At 40.7% G+C, this 25,414-nt stretch overlaps 2 protein-coding genes and 1 long non-coding RNA gene across 10 annotated transcripts in view; 2 read left to right on the forward strand and 1 right to left on the reverse strand.

Moving 5' to 3' along the window:
* The window catches only part of svilc (supervillin c), a 23,538-nt gene extending 12,466 nt beyond the window's left edge, over positions 1 to 11,072 (forward strand). For 4 of the 7 annotated variants that reach the window (XM_039824773.1, XM_039824778.1, XM_039824780.1 and 1 more), the window contains 23 exons: positions 179 to 226; positions 356 to 418; positions 1,670 to 1,744; positions 1,855 to 1,948; positions 2,206 to 2,238; positions 2,331 to 2,529; positions 3,795 to 3,961; positions 4,056 to 4,175; positions 4,271 to 4,407; positions 5,413 to 5,560; positions 5,837 to 5,982; positions 6,120 to 6,295; positions 7,300 to 7,444; positions 7,594 to 7,912; positions 8,045 to 8,196; positions 8,908 to 9,010; positions 9,105 to 9,312; positions 9,422 to 9,555; positions 9,642 to 9,797; positions 10,034 to 10,177; positions 10,268 to 10,380; positions 10,489 to 10,644; positions 10,850 to 11,072. In XM_039824773.1, coding sequence (XP_039680707.1) covers positions 179 to 226; positions 356 to 418; positions 1,670 to 1,744; positions 1,855 to 1,948; positions 2,206 to 2,238; positions 2,331 to 2,529; positions 3,795 to 3,961; positions 4,056 to 4,175; positions 4,271 to 4,407; positions 5,413 to 5,560; positions 5,837 to 5,982; positions 6,120 to 6,295; positions 7,300 to 7,444; positions 7,594 to 7,912; positions 8,045 to 8,196; positions 8,908 to 9,010; positions 9,105 to 9,312; positions 9,422 to 9,555; positions 9,642 to 9,797; positions 10,034 to 10,177; positions 10,268 to 10,380; positions 10,489 to 10,644; positions 10,850 to 10,939 — 3,126 coding nt within the window. In that variant the 3' untranslated portion in view covers positions 10,940 to 11,072. The remainder of the gene's footprint in view (positions 1 to 178; positions 227 to 355; positions 419 to 1,669; positions 1,745 to 1,854; positions 1,949 to 2,205; positions 2,239 to 2,330; positions 2,530 to 3,794; positions 3,962 to 4,055; positions 4,176 to 4,270; positions 4,408 to 5,412; positions 5,561 to 5,836; positions 5,983 to 6,119; positions 6,296 to 7,299; positions 7,445 to 7,593; positions 7,913 to 8,044; positions 8,197 to 8,907; positions 9,011 to 9,104; positions 9,313 to 9,421; positions 9,556 to 9,641; positions 9,798 to 10,033; positions 10,178 to 10,267; positions 10,381 to 10,488; positions 10,645 to 10,849) is intronic. The other 3 variants (XM_039824775.1, XM_039824776.1, XM_039824777.1) reach the window with 3 other exon arrangements.
* tmem98 (transmembrane protein 98) lies at positions 11,069 to 17,584 on the reverse strand. Of its 2 annotated transcripts, none has more exons than XM_039824781.1 (7): positions 17,423 to 17,584; positions 15,146 to 15,384; positions 14,692 to 14,823; positions 14,202 to 14,235; positions 13,998 to 14,113; positions 13,850 to 13,909; positions 11,069 to 13,483 (listed from the first exon to the last, which is right to left on the reverse strand). In XM_039824781.1, the coding sequence occupies exons 2-7, from the start codon at positions 15,274 to 15,276 to the stop codon at positions 13,282 to 13,284; spliced, it is 675 nt and encodes a 224-aa protein (XP_039680715.1). In that variant the 5' UTR covers positions 15,277 to 15,384; positions 17,423 to 17,584; the 3' UTR covers positions 11,069 to 13,281. The 2 variants fall into 2 exon arrangements, with proteins under 2 accessions (XP_039680715.1, XP_039680716.1); XM_039824782.1 differs by lacking the exon at positions 17,423 to 17,584 and adding an exon at positions 15,462 to 15,481.
* A 678-nt stretch (positions 17,585 to 18,262) lies between these two features.
* LOC120574477 lies at positions 18,263 to 22,350 on the forward strand. The gene is made up of 3 exons (XR_005641863.1): positions 18,263 to 18,383; positions 18,505 to 18,571; positions 22,236 to 22,350. It is a non-coding gene; the product is annotated as an uncharacterized LOC120574477 (long non-coding RNA).
* The last annotated feature ends 3,064 nt before the right edge of the window (positions 22,351 to 25,414 follow it).

Below are 25,414 nucleotides of genomic sequence, written 5' to 3' on the forward strand. Positions count from 1 at the left end.
TTTATATAAAGATTTTTATAATCTCAGCTGCACTGTGGTGTGTGTGTGTGTGTGCATCTATGTGTGTGTATTCATTTTCCTTTCTTGTTCTGTTAGTTTCTGTGTGTACTCATAGCAACATTTTAATTTGTCATTTTCTTATTACCTACCCCCTGTTTCCCCATACTGCCCTCTGCAGGAAGGGACAGAAAACCTTTATGTGGAGAGTGTCAACCCTCAGTGCTGGGTAAGTCCTCCACTAATGCTTTGAAATGCATAGATTCTTCTAAATCTCCATAGTGAAGATTTTAGGCATTACTAATTTTACCATAGCTTTAGCGTGCCCCTCTCTCTTCTAATTCCTCTTCTCTCCCAGGAACCCGTCTTTGCCTCTGTCTATTCTAGCAGTACACCCCAATATATCATGTGTTTCAATCAGGTAATTGTCTGAGCCGCTGCATGGCAGATTAATGGCGCTTTTTTTTTTTTTTTTGGTTTGCAGTGTTTTGTATGCAGTGAAAAGTTTTGTCATCGCACAGTTTCACGTGGCTGTGATGTTTACAGATGTGTGAAGTTTCACTCGCGCTAACGAGTCGACTCTGTCGCCTGCGGAGTGTTTTTCTCTTCTGAAGTGATACATCGCAGTTTCCATTTTGTTTCTGTTAATCCTGTGCTTTTACTCTTTTAGTTCTCTCACACTTGTGGTTCATAATTTGTTTTTCTGTCAGACCTCCCCACTCAACCTTCCCAATTTGATTTTTAACAACCTGCAACAATACTGGAGAAACTTGTTACAAAAAAGAGCCAAGTTCGAGTTTTATTAACATTATCAACACACATTCACACATTCATGTTTCCCATCAGTTACAAAAAAAAGAGGGATCAAACTTTATTCTTAATCGTCACATACACACAGTACAATGTATTGGAATTGTATTACTGCATTTAACCCATCCTAAGTATTAAGAGCAGTGGACAGCTATACATACAGCGTCCGGGGAGTGTCTTGCTCAGGGACACTTTGACATGTGGCAGGATGACCTGGGTTTGATCTGCCAACCTTGTGGTTGAGGGGCAACCATTTTACCTCCGGGCCACAAGCCACCCCATTCTGTTGCTCAAATGGGGTTTTTAGACACGAGTCTCTCCTATTGTATTGACAGTATATTTATTTAATAAGTATTTTGGATTTGACTGATTAAGACTAAAACATCACATTTTACTTTTTTTCTTCTTTTTTAAAATTTTATTTATTTATTAGGAAAATGCACATTAATCATTGTTGCTGTAAATGTGTAATGTAAATGTGCCATAATGACAAAATAGTACACAAAGCAACAGGAAGCAGCAAAACATTGATTTTATATATATATACAGAGCAGCATAAAATAATAAGACATAAAGTAAAATGTTATATAGAATAATAATAATAGAAACTGTGTGAAAGTTGTCATTTTCTTCCATGTCAAAGAAAGTCTGTACATCTTGTACTTTATGTGTTGTTTTGCTGCCTAAATACATTTTATATCTTGATAGCTTTGCTATCTTATTTGTTTATTGTTCCTAAATATTCAGATTCATTCAACTTTTGTTCTGCATCATACAGTATTTTCCCCCTGATCATGCGCAGTCCCACTCTAAAGAGCTCACCTGTTACCTTACTATCCATGTATTCTCTTTTCATCCTCAGACAAATCTGTCCTTTGAGGCACAAGAAGTCTCCTCTCCTACCAAGAACCAGATTCAGCCTCAGTGGAGACAGAAGGTGACGCTGGCCAGCATTTGATTAAATCTTTTAATATTTGTTGACGTTTTACGATCTACAGAAGAACTCATCTGTGTCTTACAATAACCCATTTTGTTCTGGCTGTATAGTCTAAGGAAGTTGATGACGGGATGGACCAAGTCGAGGAATTGAATACAGAGCAGAAAAGGAAACAGCAAGAGGCTGGATGTATGGCCAAGAGAGGTAAGTTGACTTGCTCTGGTTTACTCTCTACTCTAATTATCTGTCTTTACCTCAGGAGGTTTGTGTCTCTGACTTGTGCACTTTGTGTTTATAACCTGTTTCACCAGAATCAGACAGAAATGACACCTCTCATAACAAGGGACACTCCTCTGAAGCTCCAACATGCTCATATGAAGTTTAGAGCTGCATTAGTTCATATGATGAAAACCAGTTTCTTGTTTGCTTTTCTCTAAATTGTTGCTCTATTTGCTTAACAGAGATCTCCATGCAGACTGGGATAGAGTTTGAAGGTAAGATCACTAAAGGCTCAGCGATATAAGTTGTTTATAGTTTTTTTTGTAAAGTATTTTAAGTTAACATTTCCTGTCCCGTCCCCCTGCAGCTCCACAGGGCTCTCCGCTCTCAGTGGCTCCACATGAGGTGAAGGAGGAGACGCCTGTGGATGAATCAAACACGTTTGATGCTGGTTTCTACAGCGATCAGCCCTCTCCCTCCATCTGCGCCCCCCCACCCTCTGGAGATGTCGCTGCTGCTGAGAGTGAGCAGGACCTGGGTGTCCTCTGCCAGACCAACACACCCATGTGAGCCTGGTTTTACCACAGATTGTAAGATTATTGGCCTTTGCTATCGCTGTATTATAAATATCTAACAGTCAGGGATGTGGTAGAGGGACCCGTCTGTTTTTAGGTATTTCCTTTTGAACGGAATTTATAGTTATCTAACCAATAATCTATAGTATGCTTTAGTCTCTGACAGGTCCCAAAATTAACTTAATTTTGTGAGTAATTATAAGTAAGTAATTATACAGTTCACTATCAGACCACTATCAGATATGTATAAAGCTTTTAAAAAGTGTTTTAAAAATGGTCCAAAAAATTTACTTATGGGCCAAAAAAGTCTTTGAAAAAACTAGAAATGAGGAGCTTTGTCTAAAAAATCGGAGTTATAAAATAAGGACTGAATCAGCCAATAGCCGGCCTCCAATGGTGATGTGTCACCATTGGCTACATGCACACCTTAATTTCTCTCCAAGATAGATACGCCTCAATATGTTGAAATACATATTGAACATTCCCCATGATCATAATTATGTTGACAATATTAGATTTGGGAGATTATTTATTTATATAAATCTGTTAAAGAGGGATAGATTTGCAAATTTAAGTGATGATCATCTGTGGAGGTCCTACATATTGTTTGTATATGAATCAAACAGATAATCAATTAACTGTTTGTGGTTTCCTGAAACAGAGACAAGTATATGTTTTTCCAGTGAGTCATGTCTATGTTTTCTTATTCATGGTTTCTTATTCAAATGCACCAAATTGTTTGTATTTCATAGCCCGGCCAATATGATAACTATTAACGCTGTGGTTTATGTGCTGAATCCACCATGTCGTGATTTGGATGATTCCAACTCTTCCATGTTTATGGATATGGGAACAGACCTTGTATCTTTTTAAAGACTTGTCGTCATACATTTCCAAAATATCTAGTCTTTGTTGGAAAGTGTAGCCTCTGCCTCTGGGCATGTGATACAGCCAACTGCTGGTGAATCCAAACAGGATTAGGGAACTTAAATCATTTTAAAACTGACTCAGAAATTATTGATGGCACTTGATTTCAGAGCTAAAAATAAGAGCAAAATGACTAAATGTTTGTGCACTAAGGACCAAAGTTTACTCTGTGCGGCTTTATGTATTCTGGCCCTGATCACACTGTCGTCACAGTGGTAGCAACATATCATTAGCTTTTTGATATAATAACTAATATTTACAGCAGATCCTCATTGATACTGTCTATACGGTCTGTGTGAAGCTGTATTTGTCCTGTATGTGTGGTGCAGACTGACCTCAGCGGTAGCAGAGCACCGGCGGTCGGTGCGTCCGTCCCGTCGGACTCAGGGCTCCAGAAACCCTCTGAGGGCTCTCGCTGCCCGGGACGACATCAGGCAGGACTACATGGGAGAGAGAGTCAACACAGCTGCTGAGGAGAGCACCCAAGCAGAGAAGAGTGAGTGGGAATTTTTCCTCTTTTTTCATGTCCTTTCTTTTTACTTTGTCTTCCTTATTCAGCTTCCTTACCGTGTGTTCTTCCCTCCCCACAGAGTCCAAGAACTCCTCAGTGGCTGATTCACATCTTTCCAGATCAGAAGACCTTGTCTCTTCCTCAGATGCTACCAAGTCTTCTCCTCCCTTCAGCAGCTTGATGCTCATTCACATCAAAGGTCAGAAAAGATTTGCTTCATCTGTGTGCACGAGTGTCCTCATGATGATGTCTTTGTGTCCATGTTTTTATATTAACTAGTGCCTGTGGTGACAGGTAGGCGGCATGTCCAGGTGCGTCTGGTGGAGCCCTCGGCGCAGTCACTGAACAGTGGAGACTGCTTCCTGCTGGTCACCCCGGAGCACTGCATCCTGTGGAGCGGAGAGTTTGCCAATGAACAAGAGAAGGCCAAGGTACCACCGAGGACAGTATCTGTGATGTTTTAATTTTCTAAGGCGGGGATCAAGACAGTATGTTGTTAGCATACGTTTACAGGATGCCAGGGTATCATGGTATAAGACATTTTGTGCCATGAAATGCGAATTTGGTGAAACTGTTTAAAGATACTTTACTTGAAAATCATATGCCCAGATGCCAATAAAAAGTGTAACTATTTGATACAAATTCCACAATCACATTTTTAATTTCATGCCACATAATGCATAAAATGAGACGCCAAGGAGCATTTTGTGCATGGAATGCACTTTGCAAACATGCAGTAAAATATATTAACACTGTTTCTGGAGGTAGCACTGGCAATATTGATGCTTTGTGATGCTTTCTGCTCCCAGGTTACATAATGGACTGCATCCATGTTCTCCTTTATTATGCACATAATACACAGGGTTTAGTAAGTTTACAATGGATTTCCTAAATTCCAAAATATGTATGTTTTGATTACTTTTACTTCAGTTACTTTCTGATAATTTTGCCATGTCGGACATTTCAAATGACGGAAAAAAAATGTTACAACATTTTGCAAAACTCGAGAAATTGAATTGAATTGCTGGGTTCGCAAATTCACTTTAAACTTTTCGGTATTACGCGGAATTATGTGACACATCCTGTATTTTGATAGATGTCTATACACTACAGTTTCTGCAATCACACATATCAAAACTTGCAAGACTTGCAAATCTAAATACTATGATGCCGCCATTTTTGGATGTTATCAAAATTAAGTATGATAGAAACATGAGCAGTAACAATATTACTGAAATACCTATTTGAGTCACAGCATCTGATGGGCCACAGAATTTGGTACAGCACCTGTTGCAAAACTATAGACCGTATGTGCAAAACCTTCTTAAGTGTCAGAAATCACAATGCCTTAGTGAAAGTATTCTATTCTATTACTACATACAATAATTCCGTATGCGTGTTCTGCCGTGGTATTAGAAACTGATCTTTTTTTTCAGGCTTCTGAGCTGGCATCATCCATCCAGAGTCAGAGGGATCTCGGCTGTCAGGCCCCCCAGATGGTCCACCTGGAGGAGGGGCTGAACTGTGACAGCAGCCTAGCTGCAGACTTCTGGAGCCTTCTAGGAGGAAGGACACAATACAGAGGTTAGAGGTCAAAATGTCTGCTTCGTTAATTTCTCCCAGAGTAGATTAGATGTTTTAAAGACGACTGAGTTTTAACATTTCTGTTAACATCGGTAACAAGGACAGATTATAAAAGAACAAGACTCGCTTTTTTCTTCTATACATTTACAAATTAGCTGATGTTTTCATCCAATGTGACAAAAGACAACAAAAATGACAACCGTAAAAAATAAGATCTGTTGGATCTGTGTACATGTGGACTGTGCAGCATGTTTTTTTGTTTGTATCTCCCTACAGGAGCCAGTGCAGAAGAGGAGGATGAGATCTACGAGCGTGGTGTGGTGGAGTCCAACTGTGTGTACAGGCTTGTGGAGAACAAACTGGTGCCTCATGAACAGGCCTGGGCTTCCATCCCCAGTATCTCCCTGCTGGGCTCCACTGAGGTTAGAGGTCTCTTCTGGATTCTCCTGTTTCCTTGATCATTCGTGTCATTTACTGTGTTGTTTTTAATTGATTTTAGGTCAGACAGTCAGTTTTAATAGCTGATCATGTCATAGATTACATGTCTGTGTGTGTCCAGGCCCTGGTGTTTGATTTCGGCAGTGAGGTGTACCTGTGGCATGGACAGGATGTTTCCCTCAGCAGGAAGAATGTTGCTCTCCAGCTGACTCACCAAGTGTGGGTCGGAGCTTATGACTACACCAACTGTCGAGTCAATCCACTGGATCCCACGCAGTGTAACCCGAACACACAGCTGTAAGTTCACACTGCAGGCGGTGAAGCTTTTAGTTCGTACTTCACAACGAAAAAATAACAGCATATCAATGTTAGGGCACATTACAAAAACAGTAGAGTACAGCTGTAAGTGTTCACTACACATATTGAACATTGCGGTGCACACAATAAAAGCGATGGATGTAATTCAAACTAGACACAGTAAGGATGCAGCATTAAGTTTACTGTGCACGCAGCAAGTCTGCAGTTGGTCTTTAAAACCAAAGCAAATGGCTTGTAATCCACACTTGCACACAGCATTGTGTCCACATGACATGCTGTTGTAAGTACACACGACACACTGACATACTGCAGCTGGCAAAAGACAGTTGTTTAGACAAGCACGTAGACAGAAACCTGTTGAACATGTCATTCCAAAACCATGGGCATTAATTCGCTGCTATAATAGCCTCCACTTTTCTGTGAAGATTTACGAACCTGGCTGTAGGGATTTACTCCCATTCAGCCACAAGACTATTATTCAGATCCAACACTGTTGTTGGGCAATAAAGTCTGGCTTGTAGTCATGTTCCAGTTCATCCCATAGCTGTTGGATGGGGTTGAGGTCAGGGCTCTGGCTTTGTGCAGGGGGGCACAAAGTTGAAGGCACGCGATTGTCTGAAATATCATTGTATGCGGTAGCAATAAGATTTAATTTCCAATTAAGGGACCAAGACCAGATAATGAAAAAGAGCCGCGGAGGGACAGGCATGTCCACATAGTTTTGGCCACATAGTGTATACAGCCATTTGTTCATACTCTATAAGCTCCAAAACCCCAGAATGCACCTAAATGTGCGACAATGCTAATGTAAAGAGAGTTTCATAATAACATTATAGCATAGCATGATTTAAGGGAATTATTTAGTGTTGGATTCAGTCTAAAACAAAACGGTTAGTAATTATTTCCAGTCTGTTAAGGTGCATTATACTGTAATTCTACTTCTTATAAATGGGTTCCCTCTAAGTCTCTAAATCTGTCCTCAGGAGGGGAGAGGGGCGTCCCAGCTGGGCGTTGTTCGGTTGTGTCTCAGAGCACAGTGAGACAGCTCTGTTCAGGGAGAAGTTCCTGGACTGGACAGGCAGGAGTGGAGGCATGGAGGAAGCTGCTGCGGTGAGCAAGAAGACACAGGTTCATCTCACAGTGTAACATTTAAAAGTCAGGCTGCGGCACACACAATACTCAGGCTTGTTGATTGCCACCAGGAAGATAACAGTGATTTCTCCATGTGTGGATTTTTAGGTTTTCGTTTTAGCTTTTAAACTTCCATCTCTCCACAGCCCATCCCAGTGCAGTCTTCCCAGTCCGTGTCCCTATCACCAGATGTCCTGAGCGCCTGTGACGCAAAGGCTCTAGTTTCGGGTCAGTCACTGGAAGGGGACAGCCTGGTCCATAATGTGTTGGCTGGCGTTGATGTCCAGAGGGGTCACGGGGTCATCACGCTGGAGGGAGGACGTCAGATGGAGCTGAAAACCGTTGCTGTGGACACCTGGCATGTCCAGGAGTTTGATGACAGTGAAATTCCCGTAGAAATCACCGGACAGCTTTACGAAGGAGACTCCTACGTCATCCGCTGGACGTACAGCATCAACACTGTTGGTCAGTGAGTCATGATGTCTACCTTCACTGTAGCTTATTCTGTAGATTTTGTCAGTGTGATTTGATTTGGACATGGACATAAACTACAAAAATGCCTAAAATACAAATGTAAATAGATTTTCTCTGCTGTAGATGACATGAACAGCACTGATGAGTGTAGCAGAGGTCCCGGACAAAAAGAATACAGTGCCTTCTTCCTGTGGCGGGGCCGTGACTCCAGTGTCAGCGGACGGGACACTGCTGCTTTCCTGTCTATTGGGATAAACAACCATGAAGACTCGCAGGTGAGGCCTTCAGAACAGATAATCTACTCGATATATATATATATATATGACTACACCCTAAAGCAATAACACTATAAGAACATTTACTCAAGTAGTGTATTGAAGTATGCCTTTGGTGCTTTTTTATACTTTTATTTCACCACATTTTGATGGACACAGACTTTACTTCCTTTCACTTGAGGTCTGTAGTTGGTAAATAAAATGCAGTATAAGGGGTTATGTGCAAAATACACACTGAATTGTGCTCAGAATACATTGGAGTTTAACCAATTTGACAGATGCAAATGAGTTGGCTTTTCATAAAATGTTTTTTGCTCCGACAGCAATCGCAAGTTAATAAGATGTAGAGGAATGATTATTTATATTAAATATAAAAAATGATCAATTTGGTTGTGATTCTATGTTGTTTGACATTATTGTTTGGCTTCTTCATTGATATATTATAGCTGAAAGCAAGCAGGATTACTTCCGTGTGTCCTTTTACAATATTGCTGCCTTTTAAAGGGTCCAGTACCAGAAGTGCCCAGCTGAACCATAATAATTCCATAATATAAAATATTTCTATAAATTAGACGGTTTTTTTTATTTATTTTTTTATTTTTTACCAGTATTGAGTTATAGAGGCCAGAACTATATGCTGACATGTTCAGCTCCCCTCCAGCAGGACTGTTGTTGTTTATAACCTGTGTGTTCATTGTGTTGTTTCTGAAGGTGGTGGTACCTCAGGGAAAGGAACCTCCCTGTTTTCTGCAGCTTTTCCAGGGAGGCCTGACCATTCACAAGGGCAAGCGAGAGGAGCCCTCCACGAATGCAGGTATTGTACAGTCAGGGCATATTTCTGTCTTGCTGTACATACTGTATTTCGTTGTTTTGCTATGTGATTTAACAAAAATATATATCTGTTGTAGCAGAGTGGCGTCTGTTCTGTGTGCGAGGAGAGCTTCCAGAGGAAGGCTCTTTGTTAGAAGTGGATTGCTGCTGTGCAGGCCTGAGGTCCAGGGGCTCTGTTGTCCTGCTCAATAGCCAGCAGGGAATACTGTATCTCTGGACTGGCTGTAAAGCTCCTAGCAGCTCCAGAGTGGTCAGCAAGAGGGCAGTGGAGCATCTCACTCAAATGTGAGTCACATACACTGGGCGGGCCTTTATTTAAAGGATCCAGTGATATTTTTTTTAAAATTGAAGGGTCAAATCATTTTCCAGCTTGTGAATTGTATGTGTTTATTAGGTGTCCATTAGAGTTGGGTCTCAGTAAAAGCAGTCCTGTGACAGTGCACGTAGTGGAGGAAGGTTCGGAGCCTGCAGACTTCTGGACAGCGCTGGGACAAATGGACAGGAAGGCCTACGACTGCATGCTACAAGGTAGAACACAGCAATTACTTTGGTTCTCTCCACCCAGAAGAGCCCTGTAAACTTTAAAATCACAGTAAAAAAATATCTTCTGTCAGATCCAGGAAAGTATAACTTTACACCTCGCCTCTTCCACCTGAGCGCCTCCTCTGGGAGTTTCCAGGCCGAAGAGCTGCTGAGTCCAACGCGGCTGCCGGGGCTTGTGATGGCAATGCCCTTTGTCCAGGAGAGTCTGTACTCTGTACCACAGCCGGGTGAGAGCACTATCAGCACACACACACACACACACAATACACAATACACAAGCAAATGTGTTCTTTTTTTCTGTAATCCTTCAAGTACGCCAAAGTCAAACCTTTTCTTTGCTGTATCCTTTTTTTCTTGCCGCCAACATCCCACAGAAACAAAATCAGTCTTAATTTGATATCAATCTGATCTACTTCCACTTTCTTGTCTAATATATGCCATAACTTTGTTGTCTGTCTGCCAGCCTTGTTCCTGCTTGACAACCGTCTGGAGGTCTACCTGTGGCAGAGGGGTCAGCCCGAGCAGACGGAGAGCTCGGCTTCAGCTTGGGGCTGCTGGCATGACGAGAGGAGGTGTGCCATGCAGACGGCATTGCAGTACTGCAAAGGTAGGAGGAAGCTGCTTGTCAAGAAAGTAAAGGGTTGCTGTTTTCTTGATGTGTTTACAAAAAAATTGATGATTTTTCTATGTATCCCAGAGATGAACCCAAGGCGGCCACCACAGGCCTACCTCATCTTTGAGGGGTTAGAACCTCTCACCTTCACTAACGTGTTCCCCCGCTGGGAAAGGAGCCTGGGACCCCACACACAGGTACCAACACCATGAAGTTATATCTATACATCTGCTGTTTTGTAGTCTAGATATGAATACAGTATGTTGCTGGCAGTCATAGCCAAATCTCTGTCTCTTGTGTGTTAGGGTGATGCGGGGCGGGTGAAGCTGACCTTGGTGCAGGACGCCCTGGCCCAGCTCATGAAGACCCAGTACCCTCTGGAGGAGCTGCTGCGGAGCCCATTACCTGAAGGAGTGGACCCCCAGCGCCTGGAAGTCTACCTGTCTGATCAAGACTTCCAGGTAAAGTGATGCAGCAGTAATGTCTTTCCACCAGCAGGCCGCAGTGTTCGCCATATTGTTTTACAAATTAAAATTAGATGCCCTTATTTTTCTAATCTGATGATAAACCCTGAGTGGAAGTTTAATCTAAACTTTAACATTTATATTTTATTAATTGATTTTTACATTGTTTCACTGTAAATAAATCAATACAATTATGTTTCAGACTATTTTGGAAATGAAGAGAGATGAATATGATTCCCTCCCAGACTGGAAGCAAATTGATCTGAAGAAAAGCAAAGGGCTGCTTTGCTAGACAGGGAAAAACAAATGGAGGCTGACTGACGCTCCTGCAGCAGGGACTTCCTCCTCTGCAAAGAAAGGAAGATGGCAGGGGGGGTATTAGCACCATGTTGCTGCACAAAGGACTGCTTCCAACGTAATAAAAAGAGGAAAGAGATTCACTTTTATTTATGTCAAATTAGTATGAGTGTGTGGACTTTTTAATCAGACATTGATTTCTCTGTAGCTATTGTTCAGAGCAACAACAAAAACACATTTTCCTATGAAACATTTTATCTGTATAAATCAATGAAAGATAAAAAAAGGAGTGTGGGAGTGAGGGAAGGATACCAGTAACAAGCTGTGGTATACGGATGAGAAAACAAAGGAGTGCATAAAAAAGACCAATGCTAATAAACAATGTAAACAATAAAATAAAATAAAAGGATAACCACTTTCTAAAGGTTTCCTCTTTGATCGATACTTTTGCATCCAAACATCTCTGCATGCTCAGAGCTACAGTTTTTGCTTAATTTCAGTTAACAGATTTTAAAAAATGGCGGCTTTTCTTCCTGATTGTTACCAAAATCTTAAAACAAGTGTATTTGACTCCATAATCTATGATGTGTATTTTACAGTCGTGTGTCATATGATGTACTAAATGTGGTCATGTATCTGCCAGCCTTGTGTGTACAAAGGTTTGTGCCATGTGTATTGTAGCTTAAGCCCATGTGTTCATTGTGGCTGTGGGTAATGCCTTATTAGGACTCCTTGGGGATTGAATATTAGCTATGCATGGGAGAGCAGGTAGACATGCTCCAATAACATCCCTCTGGCCCCAAAACAACATGATAATTCTGCATCTTCAACACAACGATACACAAAGATATACTGTATCTCTCTATAGTGTGTGTTAAAGCTCAATATTTCTGATAACAGCTAATGATGATGTACTTAAAATGTCTTGCTTGGTATTTGTATAATATCCTTATTTCTGGAGGAATGTAGATAGAAACAGCAGCTACAGTTGAATATGGTAGAACATTTTACCTTTTTTTTTTTTTAAACATTTTTGTTGTTGAATTAAAGTTTTTCTTGATTCACTGACTAGCACTGACTTTCAGAAAACACAGGGAAAAACAAGAACCATGCTAGCAGCTCTGTGAGGCTGTACTTGAACTAAATGCTAACATCAGCATGCTAACGTACTCACAATGACAATGCTAACATGCTGATGTTTAATGTTTACCAATTACAACTAAACACAAAGTACAGGCTGATGACAATGTCTTTACTTATGCAGGCATTTGATAAATTACCAGCGCTATATGAAAATTGATTACCAGAGTAATTATGATTCATCCTGTGGGGAACATGAGCTGTGCCAAATTTCATGGCATTCCAAATTGTCGAGACACTCACAACCGCAAATGTAGACCTGCTGGTGGCGCTAGATGAAAGGTCAAAGTCATTAGGATTCATCCTCTGGGAACCATGAATGTCTGTCCAAATGTTTGTGCTAATCCATCGAGTAGATGCTGAGATGTTTCAGTGTGGACCAAAGTGATGGTTCTCCATCAATAACAGCCTCAATTAAATATAATACAATACAGCAATGGGACATTAGGGCATTAACTCAACTGGAAAAACTCTTACTCTGCTGCTGATGTGGCTAAAACTACAGCTGTTGTGTGGTTACAACTCACAGACTGGTGATCTAATGGCGTTAAAAAAAAAAAAAAAAATAAGTATCTGAGGGATGTTTTAGAACATCCACAAGTTACGCTGACCCCACAAATTGTAAGGTTGGTGTTCCATTGGTACACTGAGATGGAGCCCCTTTGGGTTCACTGGCTAACTGGATGTTATTTTCCTCAGAATGGATTAGCTGACTAAGCCTCCATGTGACTGTGCAGTGCTAGCGAGATTGGATTTAGGCCCACCGCTGGGTGATGGTGCACCCGAGAAAGAAATTTCCAAAGGCCTTTTTTCTCGCAGGCAGCTTAAACAGACCAACTACGGTTAAATACAACAAAAAAAAACATGTATTTGAATGTGTTAAATCTACTTTGCAGCTATTACTATGTAGCTATAGTGAATGCAAAGTATTCTTAAACACTTCTGGTGCAAATATGATAAAGAAACTATTTTCAAGGCTTTGTAATGTGAAAATGAAACATAGTCAAGTCCCTGCAACTATTGGCACAGCCTTTAGAAGTGTCCTTGTTAATATGGACTGGTAGATGAGTTTAGGCATTTTCAACACTGTCTGGCAGAATATGTGCCATGGTAAGTATTAATTGAGTACAGAAGCCCAATGATAAAATAGACATTTTCGTTTTTCTGCCCTTCATGTTTGTATCTGTGTTTAGATGTCTAGATGGCCTGTTCTCTCTGTGCGTCAGCTCCATGTATGCCTCGATCCGGTTCAGAGGCCAGCGCCGCCTCACGCAAAACCACCATATGATCTTCAGCCGCGTTGAGCGACTGGTCGATCCAGTCCATACTGCCGGACATGTGACAGGCATTGCGGGTGACCAGAACCAGGTGGCTGACTGAAAGGAGGAGAGCGGTGGCCCTGATGAGGAAGACAAGGACAAATGGGTTTGATTTAACTGTTTGGCTGCTGCTGAATGAGAAGCACTTATTCACAAAAGGCTTTTTAAAATGAAAAAAAAAGGCCTGTTGGTCTGAGCAGACATGGACATAACGACTGCATAAACTTTAAATTTAATTTTGAGTTATAACATTTTCCCGGTAGCATCTATTTGCTGTGACACATCACATTTGTATTACTGTCCCTATCTCTGCATATATCAAAGCTTATTACATTATGGATAAATCGCTCCTCTCCAGCTCTTACAGATCAATCTGAGTCGTAGGTCTTTGGATTAAGCTATCAAAGTCATACACCTTTAAATGATTTGGCAACAAATGTGATTACCTGGCGTCCAGGAGGATTGGATCCAGAGGAGGGTACATGGATCTGACCACATCATCCACCCTGCGAGGAGACGGCACAATGAGGATGTGAGGAGGCAGGTTAGCCTGAGTCAGTAATGTGTTAATAGTGAGTTGTGGTGAATCTGTACCTTGGGCTGATGCGTTTGGCCACAGTGATAATGTCACTCAGGCTGGCCGGTGCTTTGACCTTTGCCCCTGAACCCATTGTCATGGCAACCAGCTTTTCAGTCAAAGTGTGGCAGATCTGTATGTAGAAGTATTATGTGTCAGAATCAGTGATTACAAATACAGACTAAATATGGACTAAAGGAGCAAGTAAGAAATTCAGTTGCCTTTAGGATTGAGATGCAGTGAGAGACCAATCCACTGTAGGAGAAAAATCACAGAATTAGTAGGAAGAAATACCCACATATTTTACTTAAGTAAAAGTAGCAATACCACAGCATACAATTATGTTTCATTGGATTATGATTATTGATGGATTAATTTGTGCATCAATCTAATGTTGCAGCTGGTAAAGGTGGAGCTAAGTTAAATTTTTGTATTCACTGTGCAGTGGTGAATTCCCCTAAGGGCTCAACAAAGTCTTATCTTAACCTATAATAATACATCATATTTTATTGCTGAACATATTTTGTATTATTAATCTGAATTCTCAAAGTAACTTAAGTTACCAAATAAATGTAGGGGAATTAAAAGTACAATATTTCCCTCTAAGATGTAGTGGAGTAAAAGTATGAAGTAGCAGAAAATGGAAATACTAGTAGTGCTCGAGTAAATTAGCATCAAAAGACATAACAAAATGGCCCCGGTAAAACGTACGAGGCATCCTCAATCCAGTCCTCGTTCTCCAAGATGGCCTCAATGTGAGGGTTGGTGATGACCACATCATCCAGCTCCAGCTCAGACGGCTCACTCTGGGTCTCCATGGCTCCAATCAGATCCACCGTGGGTCTGTAAAACAGAACATTACCAACCACTTAAATTGGCCGTGGTGAATTGATTAATTGCAAGTTGTTGTTGTTGTTGTTTTTTGGCAGGTTGTGGAAAATAATATTTAGGATGAATGCGACCTTTTATTGGGAACACTTAAAACAATATAAGAAAACAAACCTAGAAAACAGCCAGATTTCTTTTGATTAAACATATAATAACTAATCAAAGTGTAAAAGACATAAATAGGATGAAAAGGCAGTGGAAAAACAGTAATTGTTGAGGTAAATTAAGAGGCTTACAGATTTAGATACAGATTTAGAGGCTTTATTGATTCACTGACTTGGAGTCGAAGTGGTGCAGCAGGTGGTGAGGGTGGCAGTAGCGGTGTCTGCACACCACCACCAGGGCGACAAAGGAGGCCAGGAAAATGGTGGCCAACACCCCAATGGCCACGATCACCACTGTCTCCATGGCGACTCTGGCTCCCACAGCGGCTGCAGGCAGCAACTCGTTCGAGAGGAAAAGAATCCAATCAGGGTTGTCTGATTGTCCGAGCTTGATTATGGTATGGCCGCTTATCTGTCGAGGAGAGAATAATTGGTGGTTTCACTCTGATTGGGCGATCAAATCTGACAAGAGTGACATTATCACCGTACTTGAGAATATGCAAGACATTTCTCTGATTTCCCCTTTTGTTGAAACACAATGCACCTCTGAACCAAGGAAGAAGAGAATACAATCAGCAGAGTTTTGTCGGTTTCTTAATGCGGCACACCTGCAACGCACACACATAAAACTAATCTTTATCTGAGTATATAAAAAGTGCACTTGCTCTTTGTTTGTACTTCATACAGCATAATGAGAACAGAGCTGGCTCTACAAATACTTTTTTGTGAAATAAGGGCAACCCTAACCAAACAAACAAACGAACATTGCATTCATTTTATTGAACTTTAGGCGGACACAAAGTCAACAAGATTTCCTGTTTCCTCATTTTAATCAGCAACTCTAGCAATGCACACACATAAACCCAAAGAAAATAACTTTGACCTCTTACCATCTGACATTTCCAGTCCCGGCTGAAGTGGGCTACTTTTGGATTATTTGCAGTTTAATTAGGGTGACATGTTTCAACATTTAGCCTCTGGGAGAGTTTAAAGTATACCTGCTCTCTACCAAGTCTAGTTACTCATTAACCCGTTCTGCCTCTCCAAATCACCTACAGTGGATGTGTGTAAACTATCTGGAGGAAAGCTGTCATTGGCTAACCAGACAGCTCTCTAGGTACAGTACAGTATATTTTGTAATAATTGGGCCTGACATTAATAAAGCAGAGACACAGTTTCTATGTTGTTACATGACCACAAGGCAGCTGAACTTTCAACATTACAACATTGTAAACCTGCATTTTTTGCCCGGATGATGTGAGATTCTGCCATGGAATGCTGTAATTCTTTAATCAGATTAATTTGTGTTACACTCGCCGTTTTATACAGAGCTTTCTCCTCTCTCTCTCCTGGCCCCCTGACTCCCTTTTCTTTTCACAGGCCAGATTATCTGAAAAGTTTGAAATCCCTATGCTAAAATAAAACACATAAATGCAGTGATGTGAGGTATTTTAGCATACAGAAAATTAACATTTCTCCTAAAGCCTAAACCTTACTGCAGATTGAGATTTAGTACCCAGTCATGGAAAGTAACTTGGTGCATTTACAGTAAAGTAGAACTTTGAGGCACTTGTACTTTACATGAGTATTTTCATTTTCTGCTACTTTAAACTTTTTTTTTTAATTTCAGAAGGAAATATTGTACTTTTTGCTCCACTAAATTTATCTGAAAGCTTTAGTAACTTTTTAGAGCAAGCTTTTACATACAAAACATATGAGCTTTTAAGATAATGCCCCACTACATTTGACAGATATTACATTGCAGAGTCAGATTTTACATTAGATAAACCCTTATGATCGTCTTATGACCCAATGCTGATAGGACTAAACAACATAAAGTAGTAGTAATATATTATTTAAGTAAATGTTGCTGATAATACTTCTGTACTGTACTTTTATCTATAGCTATACTATGGTATTACTTTACTAAAGTAAATGATCTGAATAGCCTACCACTGCAAAAAACATACTGCACAGACTAGTTTCTGAAACAGAATACACCACAAGGAAACAAAAGCAAAAACGTGACACTAAAATAACCCCTTTTGTTGGTTTAATGGTGTGTGTGTGTGTGTGTGTGTGTGTGTGTGTGTGTGTGTGTGTGTGTGTGTGTGTGTGCTTTGCGATTATAATACACATGTATAATTGTGCGAAGTCCCTCACGTAGAGATTCTTATTTAAGGGAGGTCTGGGTCTCAATTTCAGGACCATGATCATGGCAAACGTTAGAAAGTCCCTGTTCTGCCTGAATATGAAATAACCAAAACATTCATCACGTTCATTATTTTTCCTTAACTGATAGATCAATATGAACAGCGCGCGCTGGCACAAGTATAGTTTCCCAAGTTCGCTGTGTCTTACAAATACAGACAGAATCGATAGTTAAGGTTGCTTTCTAACTAACAACACGTTTGACTTGAAGCAAACAAACAATTGATAAGGCTACTTACCTAAACATTTTGTCCTTTTATTTCGATTCCTTCTAGGAGACAAAATACTTTTCTCTCCGCCACCAGGCGCGCAGAGACGGCACCGACATCTCCAAATCTTGGACGTGAACGCGCACGGCTGAGTTTAAATGTCGGTGAGTGACTGATGATCAAACTTTTCTTTCTTTTCAGTTTAAACAACCTTCCGGCGCGCGACCCTGCAGCTTATCTGCGCGTGGGTAGCCGCGCCTCTCGAGGTGCTGAGTGTAGAGCGCGCTCTCGCTGCTCTCGTTTGTTAATACTACTTGGAAAAGATACAGTGTTGCGAATATCACAGTCAAATGGATACAGTTAACGCTAGGTGGCGTACGCTAACTGTCATATTGCTCGGTTTTCATCACATATAAGAGAAGGTAAAGTCATATCTGTCACTTTTAATGAACTGCGGTGTAGCTACTGAAGTTACACGTGGAGTTGGTTGCCAAGTCTGATGCTAAATTAGCAAATTAGCAAACTAGTGCTAGTACTAATGCTAAATGTGCCATGTGTAAGTCACTGCGATATTCCTACTATCCGTGGTGGAAGAAGTAGGCCTACTCATAATGTATGTTTTAGTGAAGTAAAGTAGCTATACTACGGTTTGAAAATACTTTGTTAAAATTGTACTTACTTAATATAAGTAAAACGTACCTGAAAATTATACTGAAGTAGCCTACAGTGCTTGAGCTTAATTACCTTCCACCACTGATTATTGGTATTATCACTGATGCTGAGCACTATTACCTGTTGCAGGTAGAGCATTTTTTTTTTTTAACGATGATTTTTTTGGGCATTTTAGGTATTTATTTGTGACAGGACAGCTTAGACATGAAAGGGTAGAGAGAGGGGGAACGACATGCAGCAAACGGCCGCAGGTCGGAATCGAACCCGCGGCCGCTACGAGGACAGAGCCTCCGTACAGGGGCGCCCGCGAGCCACCCAGGTGCCCGTAGAGCACATTTTAACTAATTTATATAATGTTAAATGGTTTAGTCTGTTGCACACTAGCATATTTTATAAATTGATCAAATTGAATATTTTACATCTACAATCCATGACAACAGGGCAAATTACATCGACTGAGGATGATATGATCGAAAGCTCCAGAACAACTACCAAATGGACCTTGAGGTAAGACGGAAGGTTTTGCCAACTATATTCCTCTAAGAAACCCAAACTAGGAAGTGAATGTGATTTGGATGGCAATGGCATGCAAGTGGTGTTTCAATATGTCTTATCATCCTGGTCTTAATATGATGTCCCTTCAACTTTGCAGAGCTTTTAGTCCACAGATGCTGCTGAGGGCTGTTTCCCATCACAAACATGCAGGACAATTTACAGAATACAACTTGAAAGAGCTTAGCCTGGTTGACACCAGACCCTTCTCAGTTGTAACTGAGAGTGGGTCTGGGAAAGGTTCATTCACAGCTCATTTCCAAAGGGGCGTCACCAACGGACACCGCTCAAATGCATCTGGGCATAATTAGATAGCAGCGACAGTGGCATCAATGGGTTGCTGTGCTTCGGTGGCCGTCATGTTGAATGTAAACAAAAAGCTGCTTGCCATCGCTGAACTATCGTCATCATGTAAAACCTGCCTCAACGGTTGTGATTGGTGCCTCGATTTGGAAAAATTGGAAATGGGCTCTTGGCCAGACTGACTTGCAGAGCAAATCTCAAATTTGTCGGAAGTTCGCCGGGGTTTTCCCAGGCTAGAAAGAGGTATGACCCTTGTATACACTACGTCAACTTATTCAACATTAAACCCTGTCAGAGTGTAAAGCTGCAACCAGTGTTCGAATTATGCCGTGAGTTTCGGGGGGTACAGCTATTTCGACTGGTGACACCACTCTCCATTTTATATAGGCTTACACACATGAGAACCACTAATCTATATGCAAAATTCCCTCAATATTAGTGCAGATTCCCACTTGTTAAGACATTAAGAATGAAATTGCACAAAATGATAAATCGCTTCATTAAACTTCACTCCGTGTCAGTATATTTATGGAACTCCTGCTACGGCGTGCGATTGTAGGCCTAATGTTTTTAAGCTAAGCACCAGCGATGGTCGTGGCCGCTGAGCTTGTGAACCCATTCGTATATTAGGCATTTGCAGCCTACACTGTGCATTTGTTTTAGTTTGTCAATATTTTTATCGACCACTAGATGGACCTATTGTCCATTCGATCGATGCCTCATTTTAGCATACTTGCCATTTATATGCATAGTGTAATAAAACAACACAAAAGGGTGTATGTGCTATGCAAAGCAAGATGTAATCATTTAATATCAAAATTCATGATTACGAATGTATCAATCCATCATGTAAACCAGCCTAAACAGTTATTATTATTATTATTATTATTATTATTATTATTATTATTAATCAAACTACATTGTAAAGTTAAGACAATCAACCAATTATGTATCTTTACAAGTTAAGAGGCAGAGATTAAAGTTGATTCAACCACTTACTCTTAATTTCGCTGACACACCAGTGCCTGCGCCCGTACCCGGTACGTACGTTTTGACAGCTAGTGAAGTGATATCAAAGAACACAGTCTGAACCTGAAAGTACCAGAGAAATGGTACAGCCCAATGGGGAGTGAGGGTTTGACGATCGTATTTCATTAGATTATTTCCTGAATTGTTGGTATGTGATGGTGATACTGCATTTAAATACATACGATTTTGGATAGGCTAACATTATATTTTATTAAAATGTTTTCTGTACCACCCAAACTATTATTTTCATCCCTTTTGGGAGGGTCCAAGTCTCATCTAGGGGGGATCGGACCCCCAATACACCCCGTAATTCGAACAGTGGCTGCAACATCCTACTTTGTTATCATAGTTCCACCACAATTTGGTGCCTTTTTCTCATACATTAATGTCCTACATTCCACTTTGCTGGAGCAGATACATGACATGGATTCCACTGGCAGAGATAATTATCCCCTCTTCAACTCCAAGCATAAAAGCAGGGTACCTCAGCGCAGAGCCTGCGAAAGCTGGTTAATGTTTGAGCAGTCCTGTCAATCACAGCGATGCACCATTAGGTGTGTCTGGGCCGCATTCTGGTAAAGGAGCACGTCTTTGAAGTTTTACTCAGCATAAGAATGGATCCCAGACTAAAAAAATTATACAGTATATCATTTCAGCTTGAATGTCATCTTGGATTGAGAACAATGGTTTAAATTATCATAGTTTCACTAAAATACCTTTTTAATCTTAACATCATGACCACCATTATAAATAAATTCTGTATTTGCTGCTCACACAAACATTCATCCACCTTGCCTGAGGGCAGTTAGTTATCTTTCATTTCATGTAATTGCAGTGCTCTAACATCTATATCTTAAAGGAAACTTTAAGGAGTCTCCTCTACTGGTCTCTGCTCACCCATGTAGCTCTTGTTGTTCATCAACGGCCAGCGAGTTTTGCACCAGTTAACAAGCGGGTGAGTGTTATCCAGTAGCTGTATTGAGCAGCAGCATAGCTAATCAGCTGGTACCAGTCGATTCCTCCTGAGAGCGAACCTGCCAAGTGGTAATTGAACTATTAACTGTTCTTGATGCTGCTGAGGCGGCCGTCAGGAGTCCAGGAGCTGTAGTGAGGAATGTATTTACTTTATTTAGTACACTGGGTTTTCAGAAAAACAAACCGTTTATCCATGCTAGATTGGTGTGTTTTTCTTTCATCACCGAGGTCATGAAAGCTTTTAGGTTCAAAAAGGGGTTTTCCATGGATAAGTCCTCGACACACAGAAAATGATGCATTTGACACTTCTGGCAGCAGCAATTGTTTGGACCAGCAACTTGAGAAGAATAAGATGAATTTGATAATTAGCATGAACAGTGAAGACTGCTGGGAAATGCAGAGGAGACACATCAAAACAATTAAAGAGTTCATGGTTATTCTTCGAGTCGTCAGAATATAAATCACTGGTGCTTTGAACTGTCTGCCTTTTGACTGATCGATGCTGAGGGAGGAAGTGGGTTTGTTAACAGTCACCGTGGCCTTTCATGACATCTGTGGTCCTGCGCAGCTCTGCAGGCAGCAGAGGAGTTTACACATTAAAGTGTGTGTGTGGGTGTCTGAAAGGGGGGGGGGGTGGGGGGTCTTACTTTAATAGATGGCTGAGGTTGGCCTTTGAAAAGCTTTGGATCTAGAGCAGCACTGATCATTTATCTATTTCTTGCTGTCTCTTAATCAGAAACAGTGGGAAACATTCTTCACTGTCGGTGCTTGACAGCAGTCTTTGTGTTGGATGCCTGTTGTTGACAGAGTGGCAGGCCACACAAATGTATTTCCCTAAGCCTGTTGGCAGGTGTGTTTAAGCGGAAAATCAATCAACTTTTGCAATTTCTTGCAGCGTTATTTCACATCATTTTGATGACAAGGATTCTAATGAAATATGATTCCTTTATAAACTGCTATATATTAAAGCAATGTTTTCAGCCTTCAGATGTAATCAAGCTTTTTCCATTTTTCCTTTACCTTGGTTGACTTCATTCTCTCTCACGTTTTCCTGCATGAGTTGAAGCTTAACTTCATCAGACCTGAGACTGAAAAATGAGAATTTGTTTACTTGAAATAAAAATGTAGAAATGGTTGCCATCTCCTCCCAACAATATATTGGAAAATATTACTGGCTAGTGTTCTGGGAGAATTGTTAAAGCCCATATACCCTCTATTTTATTCTCTATGCCCATCTTATTTGTTTTGCGGGGGTGGTAATGCTTCCCAGATTTGAAAACACAAAGATGTTTTGTTGTCTCTGTTTTATCAGCACTCTGCATCAGCTGGAGGCATGACAACACCATCTGTATCAGAAATGCAGGAGAAGAACAGAAACTACGCATAAATGTTGTAAAGAGGCTTTACTCCAGAAGATACGGTCCAAGGCAAAGGTAAGATAAAAGTACAAACCCCAATAAACAGAAATAGGTATAAAAAAATATTTTTGATTCTGAGTTTGGTTTGTACTTTATACTTAAACTCAGACGCCACCAGCACAACCTGAAGTGGTCTGAGCGTGGTTTCTTTGGGACTTGTTACATGAGCTTGATCTGCGTGCATATTGTGCATACCAAGCAGCCCTTGTTCGCTTTGTGTTTTACATGTACAGTTTTACAACTTGTGGTTTGTCACATTGATTTTCTGCAGCCGCATTAAGCTCAAACAAACACATATGGCTAGAAACAGCATGGCTGCCACAGATGGTTGCGCTATTATAAATCAATTTCTAAATAATCCAATAAGAAATTATTCAAGTGTAGTCTGAATTGAGTGATGTGTGGTGGTTAGAGCTGGAGAATTTCTCTCAGCCTGCGACCACTTTGACCTGGATCCAGATAGGCATCAGAAATGGATGCCTTGCAGAAAAGTAGTAGCTCATTACAAGAGGAACCATTTTCTACATAAAATGCTCTGCTTGCCCATGTCTTTTTGGGATCCAAAAAGGATTAGATAACCCCAATCTCTCTGGTATAATTTCCCTTAAAGGTCCAATATGTAATATATTTTCTGTATTAAATCAAACAATGACCACAATATGTCACCAGATATTAAAGTGATGGTTCGGAGTAATTCACCCTAGGGTCCTTTGCACCATAACCTCGAGCCAAACACCCACCCAGAAGCTTTTTTCACCTGGGTCTAACATTGGGAGAGTTAGCGTAGAGTAGCGTTATCAGCTGAATAGCTTAGCGCAGGGGCTAACGGACCCACGTTTGTATCTCGTAAGTTACCCCACTATTGCCGAAATGATACCAAACGTCTACATAGTAGTACAAATAGGTTATGCGCACATAAAACGATGGATTGGAAAGTTTTAAGTACACCGAAGAAGTTTATGTAAATAACACTTGCCTGCGGGCTTCTGCTCTCTGTTGTTGGGCTGCGAGTAAGACGAGTGCTTAGGCGCGGCTCTACAAATTACAACACCGAAAAGAGATGCAACAAAAATATTTATTAATTTAACTTTTTTTAAAGTAAGTGCTGTAGTATAACTAGCAGGAGACAAGTAATAATTGAGGTAAGTTTGGAGACATTACCTTATTTAATCATTGAATTAATAAATATTTTTGTTGTAACTCTTTTCGGTGTAGTAATTTGTAGACGGCCCTAAGCACTCGTCTAACTGCAGGTAGCAGCAGCAGCAGCAGAGAGCTGAGGAGAGCAGGCAAGTGTTCATAAACTTCTGGTGTACTTACAAACTTTCCAATCCATCGTTTTATGAGTACATAACCTATTTGTACTACTTGTAGACGTTTGGTATCATTTCGGGCATTATTAGTGGGGTAACTTACAAGATACAAATGTGGGTCCATTAGCCCCTGCGCTAAGCTATTCAGCTGATAACGCTACTCTAGCTAACTCTCCCAATGTTAGACCCAGGTGAAAAAAGCTTCTGGGGGGGGTGTTTGGCTCGAGGTCATGGTGCAAAGGACCCTAGGGTGAATTACTCCGAACCATCACTTTAAGGAAACAGGCTAAGTTGAATTACTATCTTCTAGGGCTGAAATGATTCCTCGAGTAACTCGAATAATTTGATTACTAAAAATCCTCGATGCAAAATGATTTCAAAATGAAGAAAGAGCGTAAGGGGCAAAGAGAAGGCTGGAGAAAACGACTAAGTGTCCAAAGTTTGGAATCAGTTCAAACGTAATTAAAACGAAAACTCTGTACAGTGTATCTACTGCAAAATCGAACTAGCTTACCACAATAGCACGACATCAATGCTTCAGCATCTCAACAGAAAACATTGAGTCTAACTTAATCCTCCATTCCACGAAGCAGACCCGACAAAAGTCAATCAGAGTCGTATGGACGGTGAAACTACACCAAACACAACAACTACCAAAAACAAAGACAAGAAAATATGTAGTGGTGACCACCATTTCAGCTAAAGAACCGACTTGTTGACTATCCCTTCGGAAAAACAGCCGATTGTTGCGCACCGTTTTCTCTCATTCTCTCTCTTCACTTAAATGCACTTAATATGTTTAGTTTTGATAGATGATATTTTATGTAGGCAATACAAATGTACCAAACTATTGTATATTATTGCTCTTCAATAAAACAAAAGTATTTTTTATCTGATTAATCGATGGAATAATCGGTAGAATACTCAATTACTAAAATAATCGATAGCTACAGCCCTACTATCTTCTCTGACAACAATGTTAAAGCCAGTTTATTCTCTTTTTCCGTGACGGAATGTCTGTTTTTGTTTTGGCCTGTGTGTTGTTGTCAACTGCCCATTTTGACACCCGGGTTACTAGACATGAAACGCAAACGCGCAAAAACAACATGCTGGTTGCAGCCCTGGTAGCAGCAACCAAACCAACTGGATTAAAGGGGAACTAATAAACTTTTTTAGCTTAATTTACCTTAACTGAACAGTTTTGAAGTCATTGGAATGGTTATATGACTTTTTTCCGGATGAATGGCGGTCGTCTCGCTTCCCCAGCGGAAAATCCACCTTTGCAACTTTGGGCCGGCGGAATAATGTTACGGACCCGGGAGAGAAGGGTAATATTTCGAGAAAAACCTCATTGGACATGGCTCTGTGCGTTCGCCGGCTTCTTTGAAAACAAATGCACATGACCAGAGGGAGAAGATGGGATGGGGGAGAGTCGCCAACAAGTTTTTACGACAGCGTTGCCAATTATCCATTCCGAAGCTGTAGGTGGAGTTCTATAGAGAAACCTGCGAGCAAAAAGCGAACAAAGAAGAAATTTCCAAAACTGCATAGCGTCTCTTTAACAGAGTTAGATTCATTCTACCCAACCTAAAAAAATAAAACTCTGCATCTTTCTAAACAGTTGCATGACCAGAGACGTGGTAAAACAGGTAAATATTGGAGATGCATTTAAAAGATGGAGACAGTTTAGAGCCCAAAATGATGCAGAGTTGGCTAATTTCCTCCTGAACAGGTAAGCATATTAAGCTTTATCACAGCTA

This window comes from Perca fluviatilis, chromosome 15 (genome assembly GCF_010015445.1).
Source record: "Perca fluviatilis chromosome 15, GENO_Pfluv_1.0, whole genome shotgun sequence".
Lineage (NCBI taxonomy): Eukaryota > Metazoa > Chordata > Actinopteri > Perciformes > Percidae > Perca > Perca fluviatilis.